Source organism: Coptis chinensis, chromosome 7 (genome assembly GCF_015680905.1).
Source record: "Coptis chinensis isolate HL-2020 chromosome 7, ASM1568090v1, whole genome shotgun sequence".
NCBI classification, from domain to species: Eukaryota; Viridiplantae; Streptophyta; class Magnoliopsida; order Ranunculales; family Ranunculaceae; genus Coptis; species Coptis chinensis.
The window spans coordinates 6,272,831-6,291,621 of NC_141462.1; the positions used below are offsets into that span (position 1 = coordinate 6,272,831).

The 18,791-nt window shown below is 38.1% G+C and overlaps 1 protein-coding gene and 1 pseudogene across 1 annotated transcript; both read left to right on the forward strand.

Moving 5' to 3' along the window:
• The first annotated feature begins 10,489 nt into the window (after positions 1-10,489).
• On the forward strand, positions 10,490-14,363 carry LOC147485574 (putative mediator of RNA polymerase II transcription subunit 26b). Its single transcript, XM_086572953.1, has 10 exons — positions 10,490-10,691; positions 10,908-11,395; positions 11,582-11,650; positions 11,988-12,070; positions 12,764-12,816; positions 12,925-13,043; positions 13,142-13,169; positions 13,283-13,590; positions 13,675-13,765; positions 13,875-14,363. Exons 2-10 carry the CDS (start codon positions 10,967-10,969, stop codon positions 13,997-13,999), a joined length of 1,305 nt encoding a protein of 434 aa, XP_086429079.1. The 5' UTR covers positions 10,490-10,691; positions 10,908-10,966; the 3' UTR covers positions 14,000-14,363.
• A 1,198-nt stretch (positions 14,364-15,561) lies between these two features.
• Positions 15,562-18,782, forward strand: LOC147485575 (pentatricopeptide repeat-containing protein At1g15510, chloroplastic pseudogene; annotated as a pseudogene).
• The last annotated feature ends 9 nt before the right edge of the window (positions 18,783-18,791 follow it).

Below are 18,791 nucleotides of genomic sequence, written 5' to 3' on the forward strand. Positions count from 1 at the left end.
CCGAATGTGCTACTGAGGTCGGTGCTTGTTGGATAATGAACTATTGTGAGACAATAGCTAGCACGTGGGAGAATCTGAGCAGAATTTTGTATTATGAAACACATCATTTGCTCTTGAAGTACCATTTTGATGTTTACATCTTGAATTTGACATAGAAGTGTATGTGGTGAATTCTGAGTATGTTGCAGTTTGAGAGGGCGTTCGTGTTCGAGTTAACACGTCGTCTCTAGTTGACCTTGGGCATGCATGGTCGTGACTAGAGAATAGTTTGTAGTGTTAAGTAGCATTTGAGCTTTAGTGAGCATATTACTGTAGAGAATGTTTGTAGCTCTATTAGAGCGTTTATGCTGGAGACCGTTTGAACTCCTGAGAGTGTTTTAATTTGATTGCGTGTGCGGCTCGTTGAGAGCGTTCTACACTGAGTTTATCCTAGAACTGTAAGCTCTCAACTAGTGAGAATTGAGTGGAGCCTAGAGTGGTAGGTCACCAACTAGTAAGAACTGTAGAGACTATGGAGGCAGGTAGCTCGAGTGAGCGTGGTAACTTAAGAAAGTTTGTTGCTCGCGGAGAGAGTGTTAGCTTAAGAAAGTTTGTTGCTCGCGGAGAGCGAATTAGCTTAAGAAAGCTTGTGGCTCACGGAGAGCATGTTAACTTAAGAAATCTTGTTGCTCGCGAATAACGCATTAGCTTAAGAAAGCTTGTAGCTCGCTGAGAGCATTCTCACTGAGTTGATCATAGAGTTATAGGTCCTCAACTAGTTGTTAGAATTGGAGAGGCTATGGAGCCTATGAGCTCAAGAGAGCGTGCTGCTCACTGATAGCGTGTTAACTTAAGAAAGCGTATTACTCACTGGGAGCGTTCTCACTGAGTTGATCCTAGAGTTATAGGTCCTCAACTAGTGAGAATTGGAGAGGCTCTGGAGCCTATGAGCTCAAGAGAGCATTCTGCTCATGGAGAGCGTGTTAGTTTAAGAAAGTTTGTTGCTCACGGAGAGCGCGTTAGCTTAAGAAAACTTGTAGTTCGCTGAGAGCGTTCTCACTGAAGTTGATCCTATAGTTATAGGTCCTTAACTAATGAGAATTGGAGAGGCTCTGGAGCCTATGAGCTTAAGAGAGCGTGCTGCTCACGGAGAGCGTGTTAGCTTAAGAAAGCGTATTGCTCACTGAGTTGATCCTAGAGTTATAGGTCCTCAACTAGTGAAAATTGGAGAGGCTCTGGAGCCTATGAGCTCAAGAGAGCGTTCTGCTCACGGAGAGCGTGTTAGCTTAAGAAAGCGTATTGCTCACTGAAAGCCTTCTCACTGAGTTGATCCTAGAGTTATAGGTCCTCAACTAGTGAGAATTGGAGAGGCTCTGGAGCCTATGAGCTAAAGAGAGTGTTCTGCTCATGGAGAGCGTGTTAGCTTAAGAAAGTGTATTGCTCACTGAGAGTGTTCTCACTGAGTTGATCCTAGAAGTATAGGTCCTCAACTAGTGAGAATTGGAGAGGCTATGGAGCCTATAAGCTCAAGAGAGCGTGCTGCTTAGGTGGGTGTTAGGACCTAAGTGAGTCTGCATGCGCTAGTGAGCTGGCGGCTCTAGTGAGCGTTCTGATTTAGAGATCGCAGTTGATAGTTAGTCTTGACAACAGGAGCGGAGGCGACCTCTGGGGTCTTGACAACAGAGCGGAGGCGACCTATGGGGGCCTTGATAACAGAGGTTCGAGGCGACCTTTCCGGGTCTTTGTCAACGAGAGGAGGAGGCCTCCTGGGTCTTGACAACAGGGCCGGGGCGACCTCCCGGGTCTTGTCAAGGGCGGAGGCAACCTCTGGGTCTTGGGGCCTTGATAACAGAGGCGACCTCCTCGGGCCTTGATAACAGGGAGCGAGGCTTACCTCTCGGGGTCTTGACAATAGGAGAGAAGTGGTGACACTATATAGCGTTTGAGCTCGAGTGAGCGTTATACTCAGCTGGGTGTCGTGACCCGAGTGAGTCTGTGGGCATCCTGATTTGGAGATCGTCGTCAATAGCTAACCCCAAATTTAGTTTTGAAGTCTTAATTGACTTGTACCAAATGCGAGCTAACACCAAAGAGTTAGTACGAACTAACAGTAGTAATTCTGGAGATGCATAGAGCATAATAACTGAATTGAGCCTATTGCGATGGCAATGACTAGCCCAGTTCGGAGATGGCTGTGGCTAGCCCCTAGTTTGGAGCTTAAAAAACCTGTACACAATGCGAGCTGTACAAAATGCGAGCTAACACCAAAGAGTTAGTACGAACTAACAGTAGTAATTTTAGAGATGCATAGAGCATAATAACTGAATTGAGCCTATTGAGATGACAATGACTAGCCCCAGTTCGGAGATGGTTGTGGCTAGCCCCTAGTTTGGAGCTTGAAAAACCTGTACAAAATGCGAGCTAACACCAAAGAGTTAGTACGAACTAACAGTAGTAATTCTGGAGATGCATAGAGCATAATAACTGAATTAAGCCTATTGAGATGGCAATGACTAACCCCAGTTCGGAGATGGCTGTGGCTAGCCCCTAGTTTGGAGCTTGAAGAACCTTTACAAAATGCGAGCTAACACCAAAGAGTTAGTACGAACTAACAGTAGTAATTCTGGAGATGCATAGAGCATAATAACTGAATTGAGTCTATTGAGATGGCAATGACTAGCCCCAGTTCGGAGATGGGTGTGGCTGGCACCTAGTTTGGAGCTTGAAGAACCTGTACAAAATGTGAGAGTAGTAATTCTAGAGCTTGATTGACTGCACTCTGATCGATTCTTTGCGACAGCTTGTTGATCTACTGGTTGACTTCATGGATATCGTCCTCTGCTATTTCGCCAGTAGGATTTTGCTTGTCTACTTGTGCTCGTAATACAACATTCTCCCTGAGCAAGGTGATGTGCTCGTTCATAGTACCTAGCTAACTTGCTAAGCTCTGGCTTTGAGCTTCGAGGCTTGCCATGCTTCGTGGGCTTGAGGATTTTTCATTTGGTTTTAGGATTTGTGAAGTGGTTTCTCAAGAAATCGAGACCACAGACGGCGCCAATGTAAAAGAGCGTTTTAGTTTTCTTCACATATAAGGGAGGAAGGAGGATGGAATGGGAATTGGATGTAGGAAAAGGTTTAGACTAAGTTCGTTGTTGAGCAAACTACCTACGTATCTTCTCTTGATTCTGGGGAGAAGAGAAGAATCAGGTCTGGCGTAGTTCCAGTGGGGGGTATTTATAGTTATTGAGCAATGTAAATCTGCGCAACACGTGTAAAGACGAATACAGTTGTGTGGTTGAGATCTGGGAAGCGTGTATGGCGGGTGTTAGTAGGAATCCCGCAATGATGGGGGGTGGTTGGGTTGTGCTAGTACGGCTCTGGTAATGATTGCATCTGGATAATGGATAACGTCACTAGATGGAACATTCCGCATGAGGGTGTGCGAGTTGAGCTACTTTGGAGCGAGCTCATAGGACGAACATCTTAGATTGTGTGTGCGAGCTGAGTATACCACTTGCGTGCGGTGAATTGCTATGCAGCAAGTTTGGAGGACGAGGAAATAAGGTCGGTGTGGTATTTCTGTTTGTGCTGGACACGTGTGTGGTATTCATTGGATGTGAATACTACTCCCTCACAGATGTTAAGGAAATTAATTAGTATCTCGCATTGGAATATAACATCAGAAAGATAATTGTACACCAAATAATAGGTTAATTAGTAGCATATATAGTATATACATGCGTTTTTCTTAGACATTTAGAGGGGGCTATAACACCTGTTAGCCAAGCTGTTAGCTGTAGGTCTGCCCCACAGCTGAAATCCTAGATGAATTTTTTTCCTAATTGTTGTGAATAACTAACTGCGGAATCAATGCTATTCACTCCAAATAGATCAATCCTACACAAGGTTTGATATTTCTTCCTAGACAAGACTTTAACACTCTCCAAGTACTATCCCAACACTTCTCAATATCAATTAACTAGCATATAAAATAAAAAACTAATACAAAAAAAAAAACCACAAGACACGGATATAACGTGGTTCAGCAATGTGCCTACGTCCACCGGCGAAGTTCCAAGCTTTACTAGATGTCCAGAGTAACAGATTACAATAACTCTCAATTCACTCACAAAGAATTGAATACTCAACTCACTAGGAATTCTCTCTTACAATCTCTCTCTTTTTTCTGGTTTTGGTTAGGTTAAATTTTCAGAAAAAAAAACTTATGTTTTTATACTGGACCGAAAACGATCGATCTGTCTGAGAATTCGGTGGAGCGCATGCGCGCCTTGGGCAAAGGCATAGTAGAGCTGCGCGCGCCCTCTACTTTTCCAACTTCAACTTCCAGTATTGTTGTTTCGCGAAAACTGAAAAAAAAAAAAACTAATTTCTTTTTCACGGCATGGGCGCGTGCGCCCCTTGGGCCTGGCTGTAGTTGAGCACGTGCGCGCCCTCTTCTCTAAAAGCAAAAAACGAATAGTACTGAAAAACAACACTAATCATAAGTAGATAACTAAGAGCATCATCAACGCTGTTTGTTATTTTTTATTTTCAATGTGATAGTTGACAATGTTTATAGCAATTTTCGTCACCAACACGTTTTCAAATGATCGTTTTTATTATAAGAATTGTCAAAACTGGAGCCAAATTGGTTTAGAGAATAGAAATGGTGTGCACGGGACAACTTGACCCGTCCAAGAGTGGGACGGGACTACTTTAGCCGTCCAGAATTGTTTTGTTTTTTTTTTAAAAAAATTCAAACGGTTCGATTTTGTACCGTTGGGGTTTAGTACCATTGGGCTTTTGCACTGTTGGGCCTGAACGATTTTAGAAGATTTACAAAAATTGTACCATTGGGCTTTTGTACCGTTGGGCCTGAACATGTATTTGAGTGGTATTAGATTATGTTTTAGCGTACTAATTTATTTAAATTTTATGTTGTAATCTATTTTTATTGTTTACGTGTATGTTTTTCTTTAAATAAAATTGTATTTTGTTTTTAATGAAAGTATATTTTCTTGAAAAAATGTGTTTGTTTATAAGTTGAAATTAAAAACAAATCAACTCAACTAGAAATGAAAAACATTACAACTTAATTTGAAATAAAAACACAAAACATCTTATAAAATTCTACAGAATTAAAAACACATGCAAAACAATTAAAGACAATACACTAGGAAATTAAACAAAATACAAATATTACATATCCTACACTTAAATTGTAAGAGGTACGACTTGTTTATCCACCACACATTAAAGGATTGCATTGATCGCACAAGCCACACCTAGGGCAGAAATCTACTGCTTCCTTGCAAAACTGACATACAGGTATGTCAACCTTTTTTGAATGATAGATGTTGATATTTGAGGGACAATCATCAACATCACACTTTAGAAGTTTGTCTTCCAATGTTCCATCATCATTGATAGCTATGACCACTATCATCATGCCATTGCATTCAGGGTTTGGGCATTTGATGTTAATGTATGGACATGAAGTAGCGTAATGACCAACTTCCTTACACCACTAACAAATCTCCGGTGTAGAAATGTGGACAATATTTGATCCGCCCATATTGGTAGTTGAAGTTGAGAAAGATTAGAGAATGAAAATGAGAAGCTGAAGTGAGGAATGAAAATGACTTTGAATATATATGCAAAGGCCCAACGGATAGAAATATATCCGTTATAAATAAATTTCAACAGATAGAAATATATCCGTTGGGAATAAATGTCAACGGATATAAATTGATCCCCCTTGGGAATAATGCCAACGGATATAAATTGATCCCTCTTGAGAATAATACCAACGGATATAAATTGATTGGAGGAATAATAAATTGAGACCCATGGGTTTATTAGTCACGTTCACATGGGCTTGATTGTTCACATGAGAATTTCTTTGTCTACATAATAAAAAGCATGTATAGATTCTAAGTAATAATTAACGTAATGTCTTGAATTTAAATTAACGTAATGTAATAATTAATTTAATGCATAAAAAAATTGGACATAGCCTCCTTTGTTTAATCAACATAATTCATATACCTAAACATGTTAAGATTCTCAAAAACCTATTCAAATCCTAAAAAACAACAACAACCAACAACAACAATAATGACATCACTAAATTATTACAAAATAGTGCAATATAACACTATGGAGCATTGCCCTGACTGCTCTGGCCACTCTCTCTCCGTTTTCGCCCTCTCTTATTAGGAGCACTGTTTTGTTGCATGATATCAGTAGCAATTCTCTGAAAACATCAACACAATGCAATTAAAATCTAAAATTGAATATATATAAAAAAAATGAAAATATAAAACATATAATAAAATTACCAAGGCTTCCAATTCATTTGTCATCTCAGCCATCCTACGCTTAACGCGTTTGCTCTTTGTGTTCATTCTTCGTCTAAATAGCCATAATACTGTTGAGTGTGCTCAATTAAACTAGCTCGAATCCCCTGGTTGATTTGCCTTTCATCTGATAATCGAGCATGCAATGTTTTCTGCATTGTGTCAATATTGTATATAACTTAAATATACATAGTGTGTTTAAATTAACATAATGAAATATAAATATATCTCATTAAAATGTGGTAGCTCAGGTACAAGCACCGAACACTCCAAGTGAAATGTGGTCTCCATTCCCTGAGAACTAACAATGCGGTATGACCATGGGTCATATGGATCACTAGGTGGGGGTGTATAACCATGATATACTCTAGATGTTCTTGTGGAACTTGCAGGTTCTGGGAATTGGACGTCTCACCTAAAACTCTGACTAGTTGCGACATCCATGTTTGCACCTCTATACAGTGGACCCGCAGATAGGCTTCTCCTAGAAACTTTCCGCCAATAACTCTCATAATCAAGACTGGAGTTCACATAAACATAATCTGTAAAACACGGCCACGCACTCTCAACGCGATACCGTTCAATCAAATTCTCTAAAACATCCATGGCACACATATCTGTGGGTGGGGTAGCAGGAATATATGTATATCCAATGGTTTGCATAGTCACCCTATCTCCAAGAAACCAAACACGTATATCAGGGGCTTGCAATATGAATCATTTTAACGACATTAGAGTACTATGCTGACAGATATGCATATTCTCAAATTGAGAACCTTGCCACGGACTCCAAACAATAGATTTCATACTTTTCGTCTCTATTTGGATCCTAGCAGCTTGAAGATCATTATGGACCTTATCCTTTAATCTAGCATGACAAAAACAGCCCATCCCCGTATGAGGCCATAAGTCCTTATCCCAATCCTCTTTTCAAGATAGGGTTTTAAGCAAGCCAAATACTCATACCACCAATCTTGAAATAATCAAATGAAAGTGTATCTAATTAATTTAAATTATATAATATTTAACTAACAAAATAAAAGCTTATATCTTAAAAGTTAAATCCTATTGAATTACCTATAGTATCCAAATAATTCCGTTGCATTGCTTCCCCATTTGATTTGTTTGTATAAAAAATGTGTCATATAAATGTGCCTCCCTCCCCATCAAAATCTTTCTAAGCTATCAATGTCTACCAAAGACGCTAACCAACCAAACCGAACCCTAGATTTTCCTGTTGTAAAACCAACTTGGCCCAAAAAATATAACAAAAAAATCCTGATAAACTCATTCTCCTCCGCAGAGTTTGGGTCCAAATATAGGGCGTCAACTTCATGTTCTAAACAATATTCAATATCCAATCGGTACATGAATTTTTCTCTGATATGCATGTTCAAAATGTATCTACCATCCATATTCCCTAGAACAAGTCTACCTTCAAAATCAAACAACGAAGGCAGTAGAGTCTTCAACCTTTCAAAATCATCTTCGATACTTGAATCAAACAAAACTGGCTTCTTCTCGCCCACACTTAAACCCGTTAGCATTGTAAAGTCAAGTGGTGTGATACCAATCTCACCACATGGAAGGTGAAAAGTGTGCGTGGTGTGCCACCATCGTTTTGCCAATGCAAATATCAGTGGACGATTAGTCCGAATGCTCGTACACGATATCAATGGACCAAAAAGTGTTCCCAAAATTCGAGCTCTTACGTGTTCCATTTCCTCCCCTCTTTCCACTAGATGACTCCAGAAGTCTTTAATACTCGGCATTGCGCATCTCCATCTCATCGAATTCACTTTCTACATGTTGAGGCATTTAATCAAACAATTAGTATACGTTAAATTCTAAACATAATTTTCAATCAAAATCAATTGAATAATGTTCATAAACTCATACTTACTCCGTCAGTGTTATATAAACACGAAACATGCTTGTCTGGATCGGGAGCCAACGTCGGATGATCAACAATACTCAATCTTCGTGGAAAAAATTGAAATCATTTTTCAGTACGAGTCCATTCTCATTTTTCCGAGGATTTGAACTCCCCGAGCCACGCATAATAGTCTTTTTACGTCCAGCTCGATGACGTTGATCCATTGCAAAAAACAGAAACAAATTTGGTTGAAAATCGAATTTTTATTGGGTGATTGAAGGTTTAGATTTTGAGTTATGTTGCTGAGTTCTTGCGGGGCAAATGTTACTGGAACATTGTCTGTGCGTTTTAAAATAAAATGGGTCAATAGGGTGGACGGGACAACTACTCCTGTTTTAAAAAAAATTGGATTCGCATTGGACAACTTGACCCATTCAAAAAATTTTAGCAAAATTTACCCAAACCACGCTGTTTCATCCCTTCCTTTTAGAAATTTTTGCTCCCAAAAATGATGATGTGTCACAACGCAAAAACAACATGTTGATGATGCTCTAAGCTTGCTAGATTTCAACTCCCTGTCCTTGGAAGGATTTCTGTTTGTTGAAAAATGGCATGCCATGTCCAAAAGTTCAATGTTGATGTGAATTTTGGGTCATAGGGCCATAGTCCATAGGGTTGTCGTATGTTTTGGAGTTTGGGCTTCAAACGGGTCGGATATGTTTTGGATTATGGTGACCCTGTACCAGGCCTTCAAAGTCTGCTGTCTTTAGGCCGAGATGGGTCATCGAATGGGCCGAAGGACTCATAATGGCACCACGATCATCTCGTAAATCGTAATAACTCGCAAAGGTTCTCATATTCTCATTTGATGCTAGATTGCTAGACTTTGAGGATGATGGATTCTAAATAAGGGGACATGTCATCAAAGGATTTTCTATGATGTTACAGTATTTGAGGTTAATCTCGACACCTAGTAATGGAAATATGTCAAAATTCTCAGAGGAGTTGTCTTCTCTGACCATGGCGGCCATAATAATATTAGAAAGTAATGGGAACTCAATGAAGGCCAATCTATCCATCTAAGCTAGATTTTTTTTTTGCATTCAATATTTCTGCTATATGCAACTATCCATGGATTGATGGATAGGTATTAAAAATTTAAAGCTTAAGATGCGTGTACAGAGCACTAAGGAAAGTTCCAAATATGTGGTAATAAGTGTGACAACACACAAAAAATTAAACCATTTTTTGGTTTGGTAACATGCCAAGCCATAACAAACTAACAACAACATCATCACAACAAGCAATTCCGTGTGTACAGATGGCACCAACTCACCACGGATTTCTTCTTCTAGTATGTGCGTGTTGAATTTGAGCTCTGAACGTCTTGGTTAGTTTGCATGGTGTGCAGAGCAATGATTCGCTTTTGAAGGCATTAGGGAACATTTGTTCTCCACCAACAAGAACTGCCAAATCAACAAATATTGTAATGCTTGGAAAAAGTCCATCCTATTCCTACTTTACCTTTTCGGATTCACTCATCTTTTTATTTCATCTGTACCTACTCAATAACTAGTACTCAATAACTAGGAAAAAAGAGAAATGAGATTGATCTTTTCAGGATGCATCTCGAGGATCTTGGGAAATTTGGAGTTCAAAAATCTTAGTAGGACTTTATCATATTGTTTAGAAATATTTTACCTAGGCATTAAATTTCAGGATATAAATGAAACATTTTTTTGTGATTTTAGATAATATAAATTATATATTCAAGCGAGCGGAGCGAACGTTCTGGACAGAAAAAAAAAGTAGGTATGCGAACAAAAATGTGTTTGATTGATTTCTGTCTATATGTCTTCATTTCTCTCCCTTTCTCTTCACGCATTCTCCTTTTTTCTCCACGCCCCAACTGCTTAGCAGTATATTAATATATCAAATTTTATAAAAAGTACTGTTTTTTCACTTCTAGTGTCACAGTGAGTTCAGGTGAGTTTGATCAAATTTTATAAAAAGTACTGTTTTTTCACTTCTAGTGTCACAGTGAGTTCAGGTGAGTTTGATCTATGCTGAATTCCAATTGACGACATATTAATTTGTAATTTGTAAGTACGAAAAAGTCAAAAAAAGTAAATTTCATCGATGTGACAAAGAAGATAAAATGAGATGACTGGTGACATAATCAGTCTTCCAACATGATAAACGGTCTAAACCTAATGAATCAAAAACTAAGCATTCCAGATGTCACTTAATCATCAAACGTGGCACTCATACAAATGGTCCTATTCTGACAGAACAAAACACACTGCTCCATAAGATCAACATAGAAACACAAAAGCCATGAGAATATCAAAAGTTTAAGAAAGAAAAATATAAAAAAATTAAGCGGTATACTCATTTTTTTACACTAACCCGGGAACTTTCATTCAACTAGATTTTTGGCATGGAAAGTTGAGATGACATCTCCTTTTTCTTGAGTGGTATGTTTGAAACCAAGTCCCTCATTGGCTTATAATCCAATCAAGTTGGAGTCTTTTTGATTTCTTTGACACTGAATGATTGCTTGTTTCTTCTAGAAATTAACCAGTGTTTTTTTTTATGCTCATTTGCGTTTTTGTTAGATTTCTCAAGTGCCCATCTTTGTTTTTTGATGAAATAATGGGTTTTTGATATGGGCTTATTTTTTTACTGTGCAGTTTCTTGATTGAATTGAACAAAGTTGTTAAGAGCTAAGATCAAAATTTGATCTTTGGTTATGGAGTGTAGTTCCATTGATTACTGGAGAAACTACTTCAGTGCAGCTAATGGAAGTATATTTGAGATTATTGAGAATGCAATAACAATAGCTTCTTCAGATTACTGTGAAGAGTTTAGAATACGAAGGGATGGGATTGTGGGGAAGTTGTATATGTGGGAGTGGAGTAGGTGTGTTGAGTTAGGGGTGCAAAAGAAGGATGAAGATGTAGGGTTTAAGTTCAGGAGTGTTGGGAAATGTGATGTTGTTGAAGGGAAGGAAAGCAAGGTTGGTAGTAGTGTGTTTGAGAATGAGAATATTAACTTGAATTATACAAGCAAGTATAGCTATCATGAAGCCGAAGCATTGACGGCGGAGATTGAAGAGGAGAATCAGATTGTTGAGGAGGTTCTTAGGATCAAAGAACACCTATCCAAGACTGAAGAAGAGGTATATCTTATAACACTCTTTGTTTCATTATGTTTCCTTTAGTTTTCGTGATCATGTTTCAGGTAGAAATTTGTGTACAAAAGTATTGTTATGGGGATAAGTAAATGTATTTGAGTATTAGCTTAGTCATGGAACTCATATTGTTAGGGACCTAATTTTAGTCACAATGCTTGTTGGCTCTTACAGTCTGAAGACACGATACTGGAATCACTACGCAGACTTAAGTTGATGACCCTATCTGTGGAGACTTTGCAGGTAAAATCTGATCTTGAATTAAGTTGAATCCTTACTGTTATCAGGAATTTTTCCAATTCTCTTTTCATCAATCTGGCTATTGTCATGTCGTGTCCTCAAAATCAAATATTTCTGTTTGAATTTGATGTTACATCATTGGATTAGTTTGTATGACACAATTTCTGATCATTAACCAAACGAGTTGTTGGTGCCAGAAAACTTCTACTCTGTCATTGCTTTTGCAATAGATAGGGATGTGATCAAACTCTAGTTGTTGTAATAAGTTCTTATTGTTATGTTTGTATATTTTTCTTTTAAGGAGTTAGTAGATTGCTTCTCATGAAGTTCTTCATTTCAGGCAACAAAGATTGGAATGGTGGTTGCATGTCTCCGCAAGCACAAATCAAAGAGGATTTCTAGCTTTGCCCGGACTCTCGTCAAGTATGCAACTATTACCTCTACTTCTCTTGTTATTTGCTTTAATCTTTGGATTACATATTAGGAGGAGTTCATTGTGCTTTATGCAGTTACCTTAGATTACTAATCCCCATTTTCCAAGGTTCAGTCCATTCTGCTCACATCCTGTAGATTTATGTAGTAACCTTAGATTAGTAAACTCCATTTTCCAAGGATCAGCCAATTCTACTCCCATCTTGTAGAATTATATAGTCCCTCAAGCATGAGACATCACAGTATCATATAATCCAAGTAGTAGAAACTTGTTAAGAGTATATGATTTTTCTAAGATATAAAGTGCTCCATCCTAATATGCTTACTTGAAAATGGAACTCGTCACCGTCTTAATTAGACAGATACACAACATCCACATTATGTTGTCAGCCAGTTCAAAATATAGTTACTTTTGGAAACTGATCACATTAGTTGTGGTCTGTGGGAATGTCAGAGCTAGGTTTAAAATTTAGTTTCTGTATGGCTCTTTTAGCCAGAGCACTTAAGGACAGGAAGTAATCACAGCTTACCTTACTAAATCTAATTCATAGGGATTTCACTCGACACATAATGACTGATATCTCTTGCAATCCAGAAACAAACTCTTGGCAAAATTTTGTTATCTTAACTCGTAAGTAAGCAGGAACTTCATTTACATTTTGTGCTTTTTACCATGAATTTCAGAGAGTGGAAGGATTTAGTGGACAAGTGGTGCAGTGTTGTGCCTGATGTTATAGGTGGGGATTCTGTTTGTGATTTTTCCAGTTGTGGGAAATGTTTTACTTTTTATTTTTTCTTCAAACATACTAGAAGCAGTACCCAATTTTTTTTCCCCTTTTTTGAAGGTGGAGAAGGTACGCCGGAATCTATGAACCCCTCTGTTGTTGAAGAAGGTCTCCCTTCTCCACCCTTGGATGAAGGGGTTTTCTTAGCTACTCCAACTACGTCATTGGAACTCTCTCGGGTATTGCTACTTTTTATTTATACTTTAAATATTCCATGCACTTGTTTACAAGGGACTAATTTTCCTACTTTGTGTTCTTATACTGGATCAATGTGAAGTTTTTTGAAAGCATGGATGACGATGGAAGTGAGTCCTTTAAGATCCTCAATGGTTTATTCATAGTCCTTGTGCTGGATAATCATATTTGCATTTTCCTCTTCTATGGACACTTATATCTTGCTTTGTGGATGTTGCTGTAGATCTTAGAAACTGTGGTGAATTCAACATGAACAGTGAGAATGAGAGAAAAGCCACATTGCAAAACCAAACATTTCCCACGAGAATGATGCAACCCAATCATGAAGTCGTTGGCAGCAAGGAGAACGAAAGACAAGATATGAGGAAACGGGAATCAGTGAATAAGCAAACTATGATTATGAACACTGATGTGAGACTAGTACGACCTCCAAAACCAGTACCAAGACCCAAAGTCACGGATGGAACAACATTGCGGCAAGAACTGGATACAGTCAATGCTCAAAAGCTGACAAGGTCTGCTCAACAAGATGTAAGTACCCAGGGTTAAAAAGGTTCCAGACCTTGTACTTCAACCCAAAGTCAATTTCTTATGTACTTCACTTTTTGCTTTCAGAAGTCGAAGTGTTTGGATGGAGAAACAGATCAAATAAAGCTTGAAGCTGCAAAGAGAAAATTGCACAAAGGGTATCAACAAGCTGAGGACGGTCTGTACAGTTCCTTTTATCCTCAAATCATTCTCGGCTTTCAATTAAGCTATATGCCTTCATGTAGATTTAATACAAAATGATTTTTTTTTTTGTTTTTTGAAAACAGCTAAGAAGCAAAGGACAATACAATTGATGGAGATGCATGAACTTCCTAGGCAGGGCCTTGGACCGGTAATTCTCCGATCGAGACTGGGGACCCACCATCGAAATGTTCTATCTGGACGGCGCTAGTTGTTCCAAACAGAATGCGTGTCAACCAATTTTTGTTTTTGTCTCCTATGAACTATTTTTGGCCAGTGATTAAAATAGGTCTCCAGATCACTGCAACCTGACCTAGCTGAATCTTGACAAAATTCCTGTTAGCCGGATTAGATGTGGAGCAAGAATAGTGCTACTAGACAAACCTTATACTATCTTCTGTAGACAGTGTATATGCAGTGCATGTTAACAGTATGGTGTCAAAGTTTTAGGTCCAACGTATTAGATAACATATGTACTCTGCACCAAGCAAGTGCTTCTTCAGACACTATTTCTGTCTGCTTGTATATCTTGTTAATATATATTCAAGAAAGTTGGACCTTTTGAATTGTTCAAATTCCGTTCACTTTATGTATCTAACTTCTTTAAAGAAAACGTCCAACTCAAGTAATTTTTCATCACGTCATTAATTTTATTTGCTTTTTTTGTCTTTATTTTATTGATGTAATTACATATTTTGTCCGGTCAATTGGATTTTTTAATTCCAATTTTGTCCTTAATAATTTTCGATTATTTCAAATATTCTAAAAACAAAAAGGTGTAATAATGGATGGTATGGAAGGGTTAAAATGTAAACATACTATATCTCATATCACATTATCTCATTTCTTTTTTATTTCCCATCAATATCTCATTTCTCTTTCTTTCTTTCTCTTTCCTTATTATCAGATATTTTCTCTTCACTATTTCTCCTCAATATCTCATATCTCTAATCTTTCTCTCTTTAATATCTCATCTCATTTCATCTCTTTATTTTTTATCCTCATTATCTCATCTCTCTCTAATCCGAAATTTCGACAATTCCATTAGAAATTCCACACAAAATTTCAATATACTTTAAAATTTAGAATTTATTTTTTATTTTTTATTTTTATCCTGAACACATTTAGTCTAAATTAGTGTGTTAGTGGGACCTTTTACCTTTTTACATCTAGAGGAACAAATCGGGCCAGGAAATTAGATTTTTATGTTCAATTCAAATTTGAATTTTGGAATCGGGTTTTTTTATTATCCCGATTGATTTCGGTTTCGAATAGGTAGTATAAAGTAAGTGCAAAAAAAAAAAACAGTCGCATCGCGCACGCCAGAAGACAATTAAATTTCGACAATTCCATAAAATCCCAATATGTTTTAAAATTCGGAAATTATTATTATTATTTTTTAATTCCGACAAATTTAACACATTTAGTCTAAATTAGTTAGTGGGATCTCTTTACATCTAGAGCAACAAATCAAGTCGGGAATTAAAATTTTTATGATTAATTCAAATTTGAATTTTGGAATTGGAGTTTTTTTATTAACCCGATTAATTTCAGTTTCGGATAAGTAACATAAAATAAATGCGAAAAAAACAGATGCATCGGTTGCAATTTGGTTGGTTGGCTTATTTTGACTGAGATTCGGTTGCAATTTTTTTAAATCAACATTGCCACATAAATTGTGCTTTTGGTGGGCTTGCTTTTATAGTTTGGTTGATTGTGCAACTCTCAATTTCACGCTCACAAGAACGTGCCCAAAATACTAGTTGTCTTTAATTGGCCTTGCCTCCTTTGTGCTGATTGTTTCTAGTCGGGTCGCTACAATGTATTCGTCAGTCATACTGTCATACTACTGTCTGCTTTTCATTTGTTGTTCTGCTTTTCCTTGAAGAAAAGGTGATCGAGATCACGAATATATATATCAAATTAATCAAATGTCGCAATTTTTTTAGCTTGCTGTTGAAGTAGCCGAAAAGTTGAAATATTTAATACCACTTGTCCATGTCATTAAACTGCCATAACAGAAATAACTGTCACTAACCGCTATACCGTTATAAAACCCCACAACCTTTCAAACGACAAATGCAAATATGCAATGCTTCATTTCTACGCAAAAAAATTTCCAAAAAATTCCCTATCCTTATTTTTCTCCACAACAACATGTCTTCTTCCTCCTTACCTCCTACCCAACACTCACTCTCTCATTCTTCATCATTGCACTTCTCCTCATTCTCTCAAACAAGCAAAACAAGCTCATGCATTCGCCATTCTTCATGGTGTTTTCCACCACAGTCCTATCTCCGCTGCTCTTATACTAACTTACGCAAAACTTGGCTACTCGTTAACTTCTCGTTTGTTGTTTGATCAGAGTAGTTTTAAACACAAGGCATTTTTATGGAATACTTTAATTAGAGCTTATTCTATTACTTGTAGTTATTATAATGCTTTTGAGATATATAATGCAATGTTTTATTATGGAGTTCGACCTGATGATCATTAGTTTCCGTTTGTACTTAAGGTTTGTGCTGATGTTAATGCGTTTGAAAAGGGGAAAGAGATTCATGGGTTGGTTTTTAAGTTGGGGTTTGATGGATATGTTTTTGTGGGTAATACATTGGTTTCTTTGTATGCTAAAAAGGGTTTTTGGGATGCGAAGAAAGTGTTTGATGAAATGGTTGAGCGCGATATTGTGTCTTGGAATTTTATCATTGTGGCGTTTTCTGGTAATGGGTGTTTATCGGTTGCGCTTGAAATGTTCTTGAAGTTGAATTCGAGTTCTGGATTGAAACTTAATTCGGTTAGTTTAGTTAGTATTTTGCCTGTGTGCGCAGAGCTTGGAGATGAGGAAAATGCAGCAGGAATCCATGGGTATGTTGTGAAAGCTGGTTTGGATAAGGAACTGACTGTTTGTAATGCATTGGTTGATGTATATGGTAAATGTGGGAAACTAGAAGCTTCTAAGATGGTTTTCGATGAGATGATTGAGAGAAATGTGGTTTCTTGGAATGCTATTATAGCTGGTTTTGCTCATAAGGGTCATTCTAAATATGCTTTGAATATGTTTAGATGGATGGTGGCTGGAAGGGAGAAACCTAACTCAGTCACGGTTTCTTATTTGCTGCCAGTTTTGGTTGAATTGGAACTTTTTGATTTGGGCAAGGAGATTCATGCATATGGTATTAGGAGGGATATGGTTTCTGATGTTTCTGTCACCAATTCACTGATTGATATGTATGCAAAATCAGGATGTATAGAAGAAGCATCGTTTGTATTTAATAAAATGGAGAAGAGGACCGTTGTCATGTGGAATGCGATGATAGCTAACTTTGCCCAAAACAGACTTGAAGCTGAAGCAATAAGGCCCGTCTCCAGGATGCAGGTTCATGGTGAATGTCCTGACTCTGTCACACTAACCAAAGTGCTTCCTGCCTGTGCACGTATTGGCTCTATCCGTCAAGGGAAAGAAATTCATGGCCTGTCTATCCGCTCAGGGGTTGAATTCAACTTGTTTGTATCTAGCGCTTTGACGGACATGTATGCTAAGTGTGGGTACCTAACTCTTGCACGAAATGTTTTTGACATGTCCCTTAGAGATGAAGTATCATACAATACACTTATTGTTGGTTACGCTCAGAGTGAACGCTGTTCAGAGTCTGTACATTTATTCTCAGAAATGAGGCTAATTGGTTTGAAGCATGATACTGTTTCATTTCTGGGGGCTCTATCAGCTTGTGCAAATTTGAATGCAATAAAACAAGGGAAAGAAATTCATGGTTTGTTGGTGAGAAAGCTATTACACTCTCATCTGTTTGTCGCTAATTCACTTTTAAATTTATATATGAAATGTGGAAAGCTAGTTTTTGCTAGACAAGTTTTTGATCAGATCTCTAACAAGGACGTGGCCTCATGGAGTACCATTGATCTTGGGTTACGGAATGCAAGGAGAAGTTGATGTTGCGATCAATCTATTTGAAGCGATGAGAAATGTAGATGTCAAGTGTGACTTAGTATCTTACATTGCAATTCTGTCAGTTTGTAGTCATGGTGGGCTGGTTGAAAAAGGGGTAAAATACTTCGAGGAGATGCTTTCTCAAGATCTTAAACCAACATCTGTGCACTACGCGTGCATGGTTGATCTGCTTGGGCGAGCTGGCTTTCTGGAGAAGGCTGCAGAACTTATCAGAGGCTTACCCATTGAACCAGATGCCAATATCTGGGGTGCACTGCTGGGAGCATGCCGAGTTTATGGCAATTTAGAATTGGGAAGGTGGGCCGCTGAGCATCTATTTGAACTGAAACCGGAGCATTCTGGCTATTACCTCCTCCTTGCAAATATGTATGCAGAATCTGGGGAGTGGGATGAATCAGATAAGATAAGGAAAATGATGAAATCAAAGAGAACGGAAAAGAACCCTGGCTGCAGCTGGGTAGAAGTCCATAACCGTGTTCATGCTTTTGCTGTTGGCGAGAGTTTACAGGATCAGGAAATGGGGTTGTGGAGTGCTGCTTAAAAATGCTTTTACTCCATGGAAATATTTGAAGCCGACTTTGCATTAAATGTGACCTTCCAGTGCATTTCACTGCAAGATGTTGCTATCTGCCTATCTACGCCTGGCAAAAGACAACAGCATATTCAGTAGCTTGTCAGTAGGTGTGTTCCATGGACCATGTGAAGCAGATGAGTGCAAGCTCTTAGGCTCTTGAATCGTGTTGTTATTACATTTACTTGGAGAGAAGTGAACCTCTAAACAAATTGCGTAGACAACATGGTGTTAGCCTAGGTCCAAATACAAGCCTCCGCACCCACACCACTCATGTTAGATTAAAAATTATTGAATCCGTGATGTATCATGTTCAAGCGAAGCACCAAGCAGGGTGTAGTGTTGTTGCCCAAATTCAAGTCAAGTGGCAACCTAGTTGGAATGTTGGATCATGGTGTAGGGTCTCTCCCACATTTTAATTTTCTTTGCAAATAATAGAGTTAATACTTGAACAAAGCAATAACG

What these genes read in the sequence shown, in the direction of transcription:
- LOC147485574 (XM_086572953.1), top strand. Translation starts at nt 10,967, where the DNA reads ATGGAGTGTAGTTCCATTGATTACTGGAGAAACTACTTCAGTGCAGCT. An exon ending in CGTCATTGGAACTCTCTCGG is followed by an intron (nt 13,044 to 13,141) that starts GTATTGCTACTT and finishes ATCAATGTGAAG; the next exon opens with TTTTTTGAAAGCATGGATGA. An exon ending in CAAGGTCTGCTCAACAAGAT is followed by an intron (nt 13,591 to 13,674) that starts GTAAGTACCCAG and finishes TTTTGCTTTCAG; the next exon opens with AAGTCGAAGTGTTTGGATGG.